This window comes from Microtus ochrogaster, chromosome 8, assembly GCF_000317375.1.
Source record: "Microtus ochrogaster isolate Prairie Vole_2 chromosome 8, MicOch1.0, whole genome shotgun sequence".
Taxonomy (NCBI): Eukaryota; Metazoa; Chordata; class Mammalia; order Rodentia; family Cricetidae; genus Microtus; species Microtus ochrogaster.
The window spans coordinates 21145293-21162416 of NC_022015.1; the positions used below are offsets into that span (position 1 = coordinate 21145293).

The 17124-nt window shown below is 51.3% G+C and overlaps 1 protein-coding gene across 1 annotated transcript in view; it reads right to left on the reverse strand.

Moving 5' to 3' along the window:
* Positions 1-447: 447 nt before the first annotated feature.
* Positions 448-17124, reverse strand: part of Rgs10 (regulator of G protein signaling 10) — a 29091-nt gene continuing 12414 nt past the window's right edge. Inside the window, exons 3-4 of the mRNA XM_013347756.2 lie at positions 11671-11814; positions 448-875 (exon numbers count right to left, since the gene is read on the reverse strand). Coding sequence (XP_013203210.1) covers positions 729-875; positions 11671-11814 — 291 coding nt within the window. The 3' untranslated portion in view covers positions 448-728. The remainder of the gene's footprint in view (positions 876-11670; positions 11815-17124) is intronic.

A 17124-nucleotide genomic window follows, 5' to 3' on the forward strand; every position in this document is an offset into this window, starting at 1 on the left:
GGTACAGGGTTGATCTGCCTCTAGGTAGTCAAAGGGAAAGGGGGAATATCCCATCAACCCCAGGTCAGCACATCTTGGGCTGGGGTCCCACTGGAGACCACCACTAGCAGCCATCACCTCTGAACAATTTCTCTTTTGTTTTTTCCCTTGGCCGAGACAGTGTTTCTGTGAAAATGAACTTTAAATGTGTGTTGTGTGAAATCAAGGGACCCCATATGAGAAAATAACGGCCCTCTGCCAATGCTATCTCTCAACTCCTGTCAATCAATCCTTAGCAGCTGTCGGAGATTTGCTTTAGACATCTCTGAACTTCTCTCAAGAACTATTTAACCCCAAAGCAATCAGCAAGCAATGCCCACCACTCCTGCGTTTGCCAACAGAGTCTATGGAGACACACAACCCAGGCCAGAGAGGCGGGACGAAGGCTCACAAAGCGGAAGTAGTGAAAAGGCTTCACCTGTGGCCTCACAGGAAATTTAATTAGGATTAAAATGCTCTGAGTGTCCAGTGTTGGCGGAATCTCGTTTGTTTTGTGAACTGAAACTTCAAAGCTACTTTGTTTTTAATGGAAGATTAGTCATCATGCAAAAGTTACTGGTCAAATATGTAATAAAATACACATATCCCATGGGAATGTCTGGCACACTTCAGTCCTCAAACACGACAAGCGATGACAACCCTGCACAGTTCCAAGAGTCCATCCCTCTGCTCCTCTGGCTCTCGGGGGCTCATGTGTTGTAAATTCTGGAAGCTCGTTTAGCTGCGGTTTGAGCATCGGGAGGATCTTCTTCCTCTTCCTCCGTCCTCTTGTGTTTCAAAAACAAGTCAGACTTCAAGAAGCGGCTGTAGCTGTCATACTTCATGAGATTGAAGATCTAAAGAGGAAAGAGAAAGAGTCTGAGGGCCACCACAAACTCAGACCATGAATCACCGTGTCAGACACCTACCACAGGCCAAAGAGTAACACCCTCAAGCATGCGTGTGAGCACAGACATATACACACAGACATACACACACACATATACACACAGACACACAGACACATACACACATGCATATACACACAGAGATACTCATATACACACAGAGACACACACATATACACACAGATGCATACACACATGCACATACATACACAGAGACACAAACACACACATATACACACAGACACATACACACAATATACACACAGATACACACACAGACACGACACACATATACACAGACACACACACAACACATGCTAGTACAGGCCCCATGAAATCCCTCAGTAAGTAAAAGTACTTGCCATGCAAGTCTGATGACCTGACTTCCATCCCCAAGACCCACAGTGGAGAGAGAACTGACTTCCAAAAGTTGTCCTCCGACCTCCACACACATGCTGATGGCATGCACATGCCCACACTGACACACACATTACACATACACACACTGATAATAATAACAACAAGAACTCTAGGGTAGGGTGTGCTGGACAAGGCAAACACCCTGGACACTTTTGGTCATCACGTAACAGTCTCAATGGGCTCCAGAGAATCACATGCACAAATACATCTTTATTTTCCATGGAAGTACAGATGTACACGCCTTTGCCTCAAATGGCCCTTTAAGAATCTTCACTGGCCATGTATGGTGGCACACGCCACCACTCAGGAGTTCAAGCTCAGCCTCGGCTACATAGTGAGTGGAATTCAGCCTGAGCTACATGAGACTTGTCTGGAAAACAAAAACTCTTTTTGAAGCCTCATATTAGGACCCAGAAGATTTGGTGTTGGAGAGCTCAAACCTATTGCCATGCCAAGACAAAGGGAGCATGTCTCATGGAGGGGAGGGGCTGCTCACACAGTCTGTATGAGGAGAGGCTGCAGGACCAGCTCTCAGTTGCAGAGAACACAGAAGCCAGCAGCAGAGCAGACCCCTGTCAAGCAGGCAGGCTGTGGTCTCTGAAACGCAGGGGTTCTGAGGTACGGTGGGGCTGAGTCCTTGGGACTAGACGGAGCGGCGCCTGCTGGCACCACACATGCGCTGTGCGGAGGCCCCACATAGAAGCCCCCTGTCTGTGGGCCACACTCCCTGGCCCACTCCTGCTCACCTCCCCTCGCCCTGTAACATGAGAGGGAAAGGAAGGAAGGACACATTTTTCTGCTGGTGTAGACTCATCTTTTCAAGACATTCTCTCTCTCTCTCTCTCTCTCTCTCTCTCTCTCTCTCTCTCTCTCTCTCTGTGTGTGTGTGTGTGTGTGTGTGAGAGAGAGACAGAGAGAGAGAGAGACAGAGAGAGACAGAGAGACAGAGAGACAGAGACTGGCTCTGTGACTCTCTCTGTGTGTGTGTGTGTGTGTGTGTGTGTGTGTGTGTCTGGCTGGCTGGCTGGCTGGCTGGCTCTTACCTTGAGATTAAAGAACCATAAGGCACACCAAGGTGCTTTCCTGTATAGCAGCTCAGACTTGACTGAATAGAAAGTTCCAGAATGCCACTCACTACCAGGCAGGGTTGCCAAGTGGGTGGTAAAATCCTGATGTCTTTTAAACCTGCCTTCTCCCAACACACGCAGGGGCTGAGGCCTCGGGATATCTGCTTGGAAGGCGGGAGGTGCCCAGGGAAGGGATGGTAACGTTTTGTCTTTCACCTTCACGTTCTCAGCAGGGCTGAGTGAGAACCAAATCACCCATTTTGCAGAGACCACACCCAGGAAACATTGGGCACATTGCGCTGCTCATAGTGTCCACCCTGTGCCCATCATTCTCCTGGGCCATTCCATTCCTACCAAGCTTACCTATTTTGTGCCAGTTTTGTAATTTTGAAGAGAGCATAGCTAGCTAAGGTTTGGATACATCACTTTTTATGAAAATATAACACCCCAGAAATCAAGACAATAATCAACAGCAGAGGGAGGAGGCAGGGGATAAGAAACTTTATTCTCCTCTCTAGGTTTCCCACAAACGTGCTAAGCAGGTATCAATGCCCTCCACCACTGGGTACCCTTCTGCCCTTCAGGTACATGGATTCCCAGGGGGTCTAACAGGTGCCCGCCTGGCTCTGAGTGTGCCTGAGGGAGCCAGTTCTGTGAAGGCCTTTCCGGGCATGCAGTCCTATACCCCCGTCACTTCCCCCAGGTCCCCAGCAAACCCAGGCAGCACCAGTAGCAGGGGTAGGGCCTCTCCTCTGAAGTCTCTGTGGCTGGGAGAGGAGTATCCTGTTTGCTGTCTGCGACTCTGAAGCTCACACTTCAGAGAGAAGAGAAGGGGTGTGTTAGAGGCACCCAGGGTGTGCCGAGGTGAGAGCCCGAATCCGGAAGGCTGCTTCATTTGGGGATAGTACCCAACAGCCCCAGAGACTCTGCATTCCTCTGCTCACTCGGCTCTGGGAGAGGCGGCTTAGCAATTAAGAACACTTGTTGCTCTTGCAGAGGACCCACGTTCGATTCCCAGCACCCACATGGTAACTCACAATGGAATTACTACCTGTAACTCCAGTCCCAGGGGATCTGATGCCCTTTTCTGACTTCTCAGGACACCAGGACACCGGGTATGCATGTGGTGCCTAGACATATAAGCAGGCAAAATATACATAGATATAAAATAATAAAATAAATCTTTTTGTGGGGATTTATTTTATTATTGTGGGTTGGGGGCAGGAGGAATGTGAGCACGGCGCACACGTACGTAAGTCAGAGGACTCAGTGGGCAGCTTTTAGGGGTTGGTTCTCTTCTTCTACCATAGAATCCAAGTAGCAAACTTAGATTTGTGGACAAATGCTCTCTCCTGCTGAGTCATCTTGCCGGCCCTGCCACAAATGATTTAACAAGAGCACAGGGCCATTCCCTGCAGTGGGCAGGTGTGAAATGCCCAGTCAGACCCGAAGTCCTTAGGCTGTGGTTTCCGGATGTCTGGCTTTCATCACCTCTGGGTGCTGGGGGAACTAGGAAGCAGCTGTGGGCAGCAGGCCCAGGAAGACTTCATCTTCCTGGATGTTCACAGCCCTGTGGCTCTGCAGGGAGTCCATGGGCCAGCTTCCCGCTGCTACTGACAATGGCCCCCTGGCATGGGCATGAGGGTGTTGGGCCCCAAGAGTTTCCACAATGGAGCCCCTCATTTGTGAGATGCAGCAGGTTGACAGAGAACACGAGGAAGTTGACTCCAGATCCTTCACTGGCTATCAAAATGGCCGTGTCAGAGCCTAGCATGTTTCCCGTGTGTTCAGCAGACTGTCAAGTGAGGACGACAGAGCGCTCTCCCCCCGAAACCATGACAATGTCCTGGGGACTGTGGTCTCACAGAGGAAGAAAACAGGACTTAGGGCTAGGGCTTGGCAGGATGATGAGGGCTGCTCAGCTCTGTCTGGCAAAACAGAACCACGGACAACTTTCCCTCAGAGTTCCAGAGGCCGGAATCTGAGGTCAAGCTACCAGCAGGCTGACTTCTTCCAGGGCTCCTCTCTGTGTGTCTCATGGCTGTCCCCCATGTATGCCCTAAGAGAACACCCATCAGGGGCCAGCAAGATGGCTCAGCGGGTGAGCGGGCTTGCCCAGAGGGCCTGGGAACCTGAGTTTGATTTCCATAACTCACATCAACGTGGGAGAAGAGAACGAGCTCCTCCAAGTTGTCCTCTGACCCCCACACGCATGTTGTCCTGCACATAAGCATAACCCCTTAAAACAACCAAACACTTGTCACTTCGGATCAGGGCCCACCGGTGTGACCTGATTTAACGTAATTACCCTGTCTCCAGACACAGTCACATCCTGGAGGGCTGTAAGGGAGGATTCCAGCACGGGCAGTTGGACAGGTGTAGAAGGAAAGGAGGAAGCCATCTGACGAGAGTGACAGAGACAGAGGTGACAGGGCCACAGCCTACAGACTCCAAGGAAGACAAGGAACTGACCAGAAGCTGGAAGGGGAAGGCAAGTTCGTCTTCTAGAGCCTTCCTCAGGAGCCCAGACCCTGCCCACAGATGGTTCTAGGCTCCTAGTCTAGTTGTGCAAGAAGTTTTTGCTGTTTAAAAGCATGAGATCGGCAGTTAGTACGACACTAGGAAACGACTACCACGCGAACTCCCTCGCGATCCTGAAGACAGCGGTTCACGGCCAAGGAGCTTCATCCCCAGCAGAGACTAGCTGGGCCCCAGAACTCTAGTTGCTTCTATGAAGCCGGAGCTCTGACAAGCAAAGCCGACCCCACCGGCACAGCTGACCCGGACCTAAACAATGTGGTCAGAATTCTAGACAACTCAGACAGGGGAAGGAAGAGGCGGAAGTGGCCTCCGAGCACAGCCCAGGAGTGATTTGTCACCAGTGGGCAAGGCAGAAACTGTGAGTAGGCAGCTGGGCTGCTGCGGGGATTTTTTTTTCCGAGACAGATGTGGCTTAGCAAGGCTTTCTGGTCTTCAGGCCCCACATCTGCACGCCTGCGCTATAAAATGTTTATCGCCCACCCCCTCCCCACCCCCCGCCGTTGCCTGGGAGTCCCTGCTATGTCCTGCGCCTGCGCAACTGTGCCTTGCCCCTTGCCTTCCAGGGCAGCATCTTTGTATTACCCAGATGCCCACCATGCCTCCTCAAGTCCCGGATGGAGCTTCAAGGAGGAAAAAAAAAAAAACCACAAACCAAAAACCCTTGTAGTTCCCAACATGCTGTTCTAGGGGAGGAACCCGCCAGAAGCTCTCAGCCTCCGAGCAGTGGTTCCAGGTTAATCCGCTGCCTCCATCCACTGTATTTTGACCTGATAAATATTTGATCACCTCAAAATCAAGTGCATAAGAAGGGCTAAAGGAAATATCTACCCCGCTTCCAGGTCACTTCAACCCGCATAAGGAGGAAAAAACAAAATCTTTCAATGTAACATGAAGTTTGCTAATGGGATTTTGCTGAGCATTCTCCCTCCTTCCCTCCCTCCCCTTCATCCCTTCCCCTCTCCCTTCCTCCCTCCCTTCCTCCCTCCCTCTCCCTCTCTCCCTCTCTCCTTGTACCTACAGAACTGATGTGCCCACCCTGTGAGATGGAAGTCCGTCTTCATCTTCTAAGGAAGGAACGGGTGCACCCAGGAGGTCTGAGGGTGGCTGGCAGACAGCAGGCTAGTACCAAGCCGAAGAGGGCAGACCTTGTCCCCTAAGCATGACTGGGCCACTAGAAAGGTTTTGTTGATCTGGATATCACTTCTAGTTCACAGGCATGTAAATGTGCCAAGGGTGGGATCAGGACCCCAAGAAGATCAGAAATCAAGTCAGAAAGACCCTCTGCATGGGGCAAAATATACTGTCTCAGTGTGGGCTACCCAGCCTTTCCCGGAGTCTGTGAAGCTCAAATTCAAAGTTCAGTGACAATTCATGGCACTTCTGCCGTGACAAGGAGTCTCTTATCTTAAAGTTGTAAGGTCAGTCTGAAAGTCCTCCATGTCCCACCCTGCTGAAGACACCTGACCACACGGGTGTGCAACCTCTTTGCTCTCCACTGGAACAGAAATCCATGGCCACCCTGGAAACTGCTCATTTCTGGGCCGGGTCTGATTTTTGGGAGCGAATGTCAACAGTACCCGTAGAGAGATGGCGTACATCCTGGCTCTGATTGCCAACCATGGCCCAGAAGGAGGGGTGATGGTGGTGCAGGGGAGCTCAGACCAAGGTCCTGTGTGCAGAAACAGGGGAGCTGGGGTGAACCCCGGGAGGCCCGGAGGCCCTTCATATCACCAGTCTACCCTTGTCTAATAACATGGAGGAAGAGGATGGGAAGCAGAGAGCCCAGACTCGGTTCCTTCCTTGGCCAAGGCTGTGACTAGGAACCTGGCACACTGAGGAGGCCATGTTGCTGTGTTTGACCTTGACTAGACAGTGGCACTACGGAAGGATGAGGGCATTCTGGCTGCACACAGGTCTGTTGGAAGGAGCAGTACAAAGTTCCTTCTGGAAGTGGAGAAGCACGTTAGCCTACAGTCTCCATTTTACACGTGGGGACACAGAAGCCACACTAAGACACAGAACCTGTGTGGGCTCTGAGACAGGATGGGAATCACGCCAAGAGCCAATCTACCACGTAGTGGTCATGACCGTGACTGAGTCCAGCATCCAGGAAGTGAAGACCTGAGACAGGGATGGGGAGGAGGGCTGGCACCAGGCCAAGGACCAATAATTGGTCCATGGTTATGAAGCTAAGGCCACAGTGAACCATCTGCACTCTCTAGTCCAGACAGGACGGGCAGGATAGCCAGGTCTGGGCATCAGGGCCAAGCGGACCAGCCTTCAAGATCGAACTGTCTTAGTGCAACCAACCTACCTGATTAAAAGAAAAAAAAAAAAGCCAAATTTCAGAATCCCCCCAAATACCCACAGCCCCAGGATCATTTGCTGCCTTGCAGGACTCTGGCCTCTCCAGGGACCAAGAGACCCCCAGGAGACATCTGAAGCCCATTTCTTGGCTGTTGAGTTTCCTTCTCAGCATTTATCTTGGTCCTTGGGGATGGACAGGAGCTGGTTTCTTTGCATCACAAATAGCTCTTAGCACAGTCACGGAAGAAGCCAAGTGGCCTTCCTTTCCGTTTCACACAGGACAACCTCCACCTCTCCCGATCAGCCACCACTGGGTGTACAGATGAGCCAAACTTATAAATTAAATCGGAAGTCATCTCTCCCCTTATCCCAAAGGGGATTTTCTCAGATTAAGAGCGAAGCCTTCACTTCTCTCGCCTCCACTAAGATGTTCACCGATGTGCACAGTGCACTCTTCACGCAATAGACTGACCATGGCTAGCTTCTGCTTGGTGTCTTGTGAGCATCATTGGCTCACCAGTCAAGTTACCATCCTGTAGTACAGAGAAGCCCGCCCATACCGCGGTGTGTGGAAACATGGGCCCCGTGTGTTCTGGCCCCGTAGCACTGTGCGGTGGTTAATGTTTAATATCATTGCCTGCCTGCTCCCTGGGTGTAGGTTAGCAGGTACTGGGTAAAGGATCTAAGAGGCTCTCGTAAGGGTGTAGGGATGCAGGGCCATCTAATCTGAGCTTGAGATGGTTTGCTGAGCTTTCAGCTCCCACAAAAGTCACGCGGCACCACCATCCTCCCCGAGAGCCGCGGAACGAGGACACGTAGTGAGTGGTTGACCACCTGGAGCTTTTCTGGTAACAGTGGCTGAAAGCAAAAGTTGGCTGCCTATTCAGGTAGGCTCACCTTAGCCACACAGTGGTCATGGTAAAGCCAAAGCTGTGACTGAGGCTGAGACCTTGAACTTAGAACCAGGGATGGCTCAGTTAACCAAGTGCTGGGCACACAAGCATTCCATCTCCCAGAACCCATGTAAAACTTGGGCAGGGTGACACGCATCTGTAATCCCAGTACTGGAAAAGCAAAGACAGGTTATCCCTGGCTGGCCAGTCTAGTCTAATCTGTGAACTCCATGCCAAGGAAAAAGACTCTTTCAAAAAATAAGGTGGGAATCAATTGAAGACACTCAATATTGACCTCTGGCCTCCACATGCAACAGATACACAAGTGTACACACACCAAAAACAAATAAACAAACAAATAAATAATAAATAAATAGAAACATTTGAAAATCTTGGGGTCTCCATCACATTTCCCTCTAACTTAGCATCCCTCATTTAAGAAATCAAGGTCCTTAGAGGAGCTTTGTGGGAGTGCAGGTGATGCGAGAGCCTTTGTGTCTAGGCCCCTGACAGAGGCTCCCAGCGGGTGCCACCAGCACTCCCCACCTCCAGGAAATCAGCAAATGCTGCACAAGGAGGCAGTGCTGGGCATCACGGGAGAACAGCACCTGAATGTGTGCCGAGCGCTCCTCTCCCAGCACGATTCCCTAAGGAACAGAAGGTGACTAACTACAGACACAGCACCACGTCGGACCGGATTTAAAACATGTGGGAAGATGTGTTTAGATTACACACCATCTAACCCTGCTTGATAGGGAGACCTTGGGCACGGGGTGTGGGTATCAGGAAGGTTCCTGCAACCAGACTCCAGAAACTGAGGGATGGGATGGCTACAACTTTCTCCCAGCCACCCGCCTACACCTTAGAACTGTTAGCCTCCTCTCTCTCTCTCTGTGTCTCTCTCTGTGTGTCTCTCTCTCTGTCTCTGTCTCTCTCTCTCTCTGCTTCACAACAGGATATAAAGGCACTTCCTTTACAGTCAGACTTTGAACCGCACTGGTAACGAATGTGGTGGCACGTGTTATTTATAGAACATGAAAGATGGGCATCTCAGATGGAATGTTGCTTCGTGGCTATCTCTGGGTGAAATCATGGCGGGGGCGGGGGGGGGGGGGGGGGGGGCCTTTAGTAGATTTCAGTTCCCAGGTGCCTTTTACTATCAGGTAGATAAAAAAGTATTTTTAAAAGTTTTGTCATTTAGCCAGGTGTGGAGACACACACCTGTGACCCCGGCATTTGTGTGGCAGAGAAATGAAGTTTGAGGCCAAACTATGTCTCAGAATAACAACTATGCTGTCATTCAAGAAAGAAAAAAACCCCACCCTTTCTGTCATGTCTCCTTTCTGCACCAGCCATGGACCCCAGCAGACACTTGCCTGGGCTGGGTGCAGGTCCCAGCAGCTGCCTCTATTTCTTTGGCACCACGTGCAGGCCACTGTGTAGAATCTCACCGACCTCTCTCCTCTCGTTCCCACCTTGGCCTCTGGAGCACCCACAAAGCAACTGCCTGTGTTCTCATGATCTCTGCACTCCCTCTGTCCTGAGGGTATCCTGGGCCTCTGCCAAGCAGAGAGAAATTGCCCTTGAACTGGAAGACAGTGGCGGCTATGAGGGATGCAGAGTGGCCATGGTTTTGGAAGGCAGGAGGATGGAATATCAGCTTCTAGTAACTTTTGCTATCTGAGTGACTTCAACTAATGAGCCACTACAACTCCTTGAGCCTCGCGTCTGTTGTCAGAAAAGCGAGGAGAACACTTGGAGAAGGGATGGGAGTCCATGCCAAGTGAGACAACAGCTCTCGGGGCGGCTCAGCGGGAGTGGGCACTGTTGCTGCAGATAATCCAGAATCCAGTGGCTGGCCAAGCTCTCAACACCGGATGCATTTTAAAGCACCCGGCAGAGCCTTTTAGAAGATCCTGAGGGCCAGGACAGGCAGGTGTGCCCATGCGGCTACAGTCACAAAAACTGCCTTTCCCCGTCTTCCTCTCTCTCCCAGATCTATGCCCATTCCGGCCTTAATCAGCCTCTCCAGAGACCCAGGCAGAGATCCTTCAACACCCAAATCTGGTTCGGAATTTGCGTGGAATCTTCGCTTGCCACTGTGTCAGGTGGAAACTGTTCTCAAAGCACTTCTGCTTGGGTTTCTGCCGGGTGTTTTGTTTTCTATCAGACGATGAGCAAAGATGAAGCCTCCTGGACGCTGGGACATCCTCTAGGCCTGTGGTTCTCAGCCTTCCTAACGCTGTGGCCCTTTAATCCAGTTCCTCATGTTGTGGTGACCCCCAACCACAAATTTATTTCGTTGCTACTTCATAACTGTAATTTTGCTGGTGTCGTGAATCATAATGTAAATATCTGATACACAGGATATGTGACCCCCCTCAAAGGGGTCATGACCCACAGGCTGAGAACCTCTGCTCTAGGCATTATGTACCAGGTGATCAAAAAGTCCCTCTCGAAAAGCAAAAGCTCATCCCACACAGAGAGAAGTCTCCACGGTGTGTAGCCTCAGAGCTGCAAAACAGTTTCCCCTGGGAACATGGGGAGGTGGTCCCACACCATGTATGATCTACAGCTTCTGAACAGCTAACCCTGGGAGTGGGACCGACCATCAGTTTGAACACACCCTTCATGTGACTGGTTTGTTCACGTTGGGGGGCCTCTATGTGAGTGGCCTTCTCCGGACAGGCAGCGAGGAAGGTGCTTGTGTATTTATACAAGAACAGTTGCAGGTTCCCTGAATCCTCGTGGCTGTTTCTGGACTCTTCTCTCTCTACCTTCAACAGCTATTCCATGTAACTTCTTTAGCATGGGTCCCTCAACCTCCATCTGCCTTTCTGGCAGAAGCACACCCCTGACCCAGTGTGAATATCACATTTCCCAGCAGAGTGCAGACATGTGTGCACACACATTTATAAATCCAGCTCTGAATTCAGGTCGCATCCCTTTTGTCTAGTGACATTTACTGAATATTCCTCATAAGAAATCCTGCCAGAAAACTTACGGTTTGCCTCTTTAACGTGTCCATTTTTAAACTTACCTCTTCAGGTTCTAAGTGGAATGAATGTACTGCAAAATTTTCCCATTGTCATTATGACCAAGAGGTCAATTCCAGCTCTGGGCCACCAGCAGCAAGGGAGTTATTTGGACATTTGTACAAAAGCAGCTTGGAATTCCCTGCTGCTCTTTCAAGACTTCCCTAACTGTCCCTCCCTTCAATGGCTGCCAAGTTTCTTTAACCTGTGTCCCTCAGACAGACCCAGTTCCTCACCCCATCTGGGTGGGAAAGGCTGAGAACCCCAGTAGTTCAAACAGCGCACAGCACAGGAATCAACACGGTCCAAAGTCACAACCCAGGGTTCCCCAACCTTCACCAATCAGGGCTCAAGAACCTTGGCCTGCATAGCTGGATGAGGTACTTCCTAGGGAATGTGGCATTTCCCTGAAGAATTCTCCCAGGCCTGGAGAGAACACATAGCTTTTCAGAGCAAGGCACGGGCAAGGAGGTCACTTTACCTGGTCCTGGAGCTTCTGGAACATGAGAGGGTGTGGTTCTTCCAGAATCTTTTCACTGAGCCGAGACTGCCCCTCCACGTTGACTTGTGAAGAAGCCTTGTTGGACAGGAAGGTCATGTAGATCTCCTTGGCCTTCTCCTGCATCTGGAGGAGACAGAGGAGCTGGACTGTTACCCACCAGAACAGCCTTTCCTGGCCTGAAGCCAGCTCCACCCTCCAGCCGGCCCTGGAAGAGCTGCAGCTGGGAGCTATTGCCGCCTCCAGAGCCCAGCTCCCTGAGAGGGCCTACAGCAGCCCAGCCTACCCCATACCTACTAATACACGTGCAGCCAAGTCTCCTGAAACCAAACTGCCAGACTGATCACTCAAAAACACTGAACATGGGACCCCACCATGGCTCGGAACCATCCCGTGAGAACTGCAAACTCAGAGCTCATGGAAACCTTAATCAGCCTCGATGGGGAATGAAGCACTCGCTAGTAGAGTTCCACCCTGAATGAACCTTGGAACAGCTGAGGTACGTGAAGGAAAGCAGACACAGAGGCTGCATAATCTCATTCATGGGAAAACCTAGGATGTGCGGACCCCCAGAAACAGATTAGTAGCTGCTTGGGGATTGCAGGAGGAAGAAACTGGAACGGAGGTGAAGAGGGCAAGCACCTGCTCCTTCACTCAGTTTGGGCTGTGCGTACATCCTTCTTCCAAAGAATGCCTGGGCAGCCTAGGGCTGTCACCTGCGTGTACTATATGCGCAGGTACCACTACCCTAACCATGCACCTAGGGTACTGACCTAGGACCCCCACCTGCGCTGAGCTATACAAACAGCCACCAAACATCTTCATGTCCCCAGTCACAACCAGGTGCATTGTAGGGGCCATTCTGTCCAGAACTGGTTTGGGGTGGATGAGCAATAGGACAAACTGAATTCTCTATGTGAAGTTGTAGGGAGAATCCTCTATCTATCATCTTATAACTATGTTCAACAGAGTGTGCTTATGATTCAGATCAGATACATTATGGGAAGGGATAAGCACAGTAAACGTTGTATTGTAGACATGTCAATCAAAATAGAGAACCATCCAAGGCATAGCCCTTAGTAACCAGCCCTTCCTCTAGACCCAACACAGTAATCCCATTCAATAGCCTGAGGCCCCAGGATGAGGATGCTCTCACTCATGTGACCCTACCCCCCCCCCTCTCTCTCTCTCTCTCGTTGTTTTGGTTTTTTTGTTTTTTTGATTATTTTGAGATGGGGTTTCTCTGTGTAACAGTCCTGGCTGTCCTGGAACTCACTCTGTAGACCAGGCTGGCTTCGAACTCACAGAGATCTGCCTACCTCTGCCTCCCGAGTGCTGGGGTTAAAGGCCTGCGCCACCACTGCCTGGCTCTCTCTGTCTCTTTTTAAAGACAGAGTCTTCCTCTGTAGTCCTGGCTGTCCTGGAACTCACTCTGTAGATCAGGTTGGCATCAAACTCACAGAGATCCGCCTGCATCTGCCTCCCGGGTGCTGGGGTTAAAGGTGTGCCCCACCACATCCGGTCTCTGCTGCAGCTCTTGACGGAGCATAGTACTTTCTGAGCTATACTATGGCTTCTCTGTTGAGTAGTTTCCTTGCTACTTTACATCTCTCTGCACCTTTACTTCAGTTCCTTGCCTGAGAACCTGGAGACACCTGGACCAGACTCTGACCACCTGTAAAAAAGGTGTGACAGTCACGAGGATTTTCTGTTGTGTTGAGAGAATCTGGATCTCACAAGTGGCAGCGTCTCTACACAGCACTGTGTAGAGACTACAGAGGAAGACTCTGTCTTTAAAAAGAGACAGAGAGAGCCAGGCAGTGGTGGCACACGCCTTTAACCCCAGCACTCGGGAGGCAGAGGTAGGCAGATCTCTGTGACCACACTCAAACGAAGTTTTTATTATGTGTGTTTCACCAGGACAGACAAAGTCCCGTGAAACCACACACATGTGCACGTCTCACGGCCAGTGCCTGCTGTACTGCAGACACACTAGGCCGGTTCCCTTCCCTTAACCTCTTGGTCTCTTTCCCTGTTAATGCTGGTGTCCTGGTGAGAACCAGGGCCAGGACAGGTGATATCAGAACTGTCTAATTCCAAACTTCAAGCCCACTCAGGTCCCATGAGAGTCACTGAGCTCTCCAGGTGCATGGCTCCTCGGTCTTCCGGAAGAGGGTATTTCCCTTCAGGTAACCAAACACTAAGAGTAAGTAATGCAGCGGGCACTCACTGCCTAGAAGTTCCTAGTGCGGCCCTGCTGGAAAGCATGGAGGTGTCCCAGAGACAGTGCCAGCAAGATATTCACTCACGTGTAGTCTCATTGCACTGAGAATGGTGCCAGGGCTGTGACATACCCCAAGGCAGGAGCCACTGAGAACCATGACAGGCTGTGACCTTCCCTGGGCAACGGACTCAGTGGTCTCCCAAGGACTTCCCTCGAGGCTCTCTTTCTTGAAAAGGAAGATTTGTATGCACCTGCCTCCCTGTAGCAGAGACAGTTACCGTGTCAACCTCAGGTCTCAGGCCCCTTCTGACTCCATGGAGGGAGGCAACGGGGAGATGCCTTTAGCGTGGTGAGCACAGCTGTGGTTTGCGCAGGAGATGATGAGGTCAGAGGCCCTAAGAAAACACTTTTCTCCTAGAGGGGCCCTCAGCCTCTAAGGATGCTTGCAGAGCTTGGCTAAAGGAAAAACGGGCTCTGAAAACTTCTGGTCTTAGGAAAATCCTGGGAAGGTTTCAATTAATAGAGCTTGACAGCAGAGAAAATGAGCTTGTTTCATGGCAGAGACTAGAAGGCAGAAGACTCCAGGAGGCTGAGGCCTGACTAGACCCCTGCTGTTACAGGAACAGTGCCTAGGTGGGGTCACCACTCAAAGCCCTGCGTCTGTTCTTTCTTGACTACAGGAACAATTAATTAATGTCAAGCCCAAAGACATAGGAGCCTCTTAAGATAAATATGACTGTTCCTAGGATAGGCCTGGGGACCATGACGAGGTCCAGAGCAGCCAGCAGTTTGGAACTTCATGTCTCTCAAAAGCCCACTGGCTCCACAGAGCCATGAGCCTCTCCCACCACCGCCATTTTGTCAGAAGGGAACATTTTTGGAAACCCACTTCCTGTTTTAGTTACTTCATGAAAGTAGAATTTCAGTCAGCCAGACGAGCAAACTGCATGCCTGTGTGCAGCCCTCCCCACCCCCACGAGACATCCATCCACATAGACGCGAACACTCTGTCATGTGTGTATGCACACACGTGGCCCACATGAACGCAGGCTATCTTGAGTGGTTCTGAAAATGAGACCCGCAAGTGAGCAGCTTGAGACGCTAAAGTGGGGGCAGGTGGCCCAGGGGAGAGGAAGCAGGTGCCAGGGCTGCAGATGTCCAAACCCTGGCCCTCAGCCAACCCTCTCCCTCGTCAGCCACCCTTCCCCAGCCTCTGAGGACAGGATGAGCCCCTGTGCTGACCCAGCGGGGGCAGCGGAACGAGTGAGCAGCGGAGTCTCTCTGGGCGTGGATAGGAAGTACGACCGAAAAGAGAAGCCCCGGGACTGCTGACCACAGGCCGGTCACGGGAAGAAGGCCTGGTGTCCAGGCTGAGAACACTCAACAGAAAAGGAGAACTGGTCACTTGAGCTATTCTGGTAGGTTTTTTCCAGAGCTGTGTTAACCCTGTTCTAGCTGCTGTAAGACAAACAGACGCCCTTGATGGAGTCGGTTCTAGGTCTGTGAAGACACTACCAGGCATGGCCAGCCATCGCCCACACCACAGTTCTAAGAAATAGATGTGCCAGTCTCTGGCACCTAAGTGAGCTCCTCCAGACACAAGCCAGGGCCTTGCCTTCAGGTACTATAAGGCCTGGTTTACAGCAGCCCTGGGTAGGAATTCAGCTCCTGACCAATACAGGTTCAAGAGAAGCGAATTCACTTTGCTCACAGACCCAGACACCCATCTGCTCAGAACAGCAAAGTAATGGGCTGCCCAGCACTTAGGAGGGTGCAGTGTGGTCCGTTCCCCACCCCCATGCCCACTTAGGGCACACGCTGATGTTCTGCCACCTTAAAAGCTTTTACATCACTTCCCCGTGGCAAACAGCCTCCTCGCTCCCAATTTCCAAGATGCATCTCGGAGAGATGCATCCTCTGGTGGCTCCCCCATCTACTCTTCCACCTTTCTCAGCTGAATCCTGCACCTCCGACCATAGTGCCTGGGGGATCGTGCAGCTTCCAGTCGCTAAGCCCTTCCAGGGACCTCTGGATGCCTCTCTGGCTCCAGTCCTGTGTACCTGAGAGAGCCCGGTTCTCTCAGGATTCTCAGACCCTGTCTTTCTCCTTTACCAGGTCCAGTGCCCTTCTAGCCCCTCCCTAAACTCGAGTCCTGCCCTGGAGGCTCTAACTACATGCTCCACCACGTAGCCCAACAGTCTCCCAAGCCGCTGCCGCATGAGTCACCCGACCGCTGGCAACAGGGGCAGGTAATCCAGAGACACCCTGAGAAGGGAAGCCACCTCCTGGCCTGTGCTGCTTTAGTCTCTCCTCTAGGACAGTGGGACTTCAAGTCCCCGTGACACCTCTTCATATGGCCCACACCCTGTCTGCTGCATGCTTGACTCCAGAACACTTCTCCCACGAGCCCACTCCTCTCCCTCCTGCTCCTCCACCAGAGGGGGACCCAGGAGAGAACACATAAAAACAGGACACGATCGTGTATGAACTTCATTCGTATGTGTTTGTGTTTCATAAAGAGAATGAAGCAGAGACGTCAGACACAGCGAGGGAACTGGGGAGGTAGCTCAGCAGGTAAAGGCACTTGTCACCAAGCCTGGTGACCTGGGTTTGAGTCCCAGGACCCACAGAGTGGACACAGGAGACTTTTGGAGAATTAGCTCAGGAGATGGAGAGCAATTGGCACAGGCACAGAGGGGCCACAGTAGGAGGTACCCATGAGAGCCTGGAGAAGGGGAGGAAGAGACATGTCCAGAAAGGATTGAAGGGAGTCGACAGAGGAGGCTGTGCCCTCAGTACCTAACCCCAACCTTGAGCAGTAAAGAGACCCTAATCTTTCCCAAGTGGTAGTGGAGTGTGTTTGTACATAACTCCCCAAAAACTCGTCCTCCCTTTTCACACGTCCTGAAGCAGCTGTCCATCCTCATTCATATCACACACACACACACACACACACACACACACACGTGCGCACACACACGCACACACATAGCATATACTCACAAACACACAGCATATACTCACACAGACACACACACACAGCATATACTCACACACACACACAGAGCATATACTCACACAGACACAGCATAAACTCACACAGACACACATACAGCATATACTCACACACACACAACATACTCACACAGACACACACACAGCATATACTCACACAGACACACACACAGCATATACTCACACAGACACACACA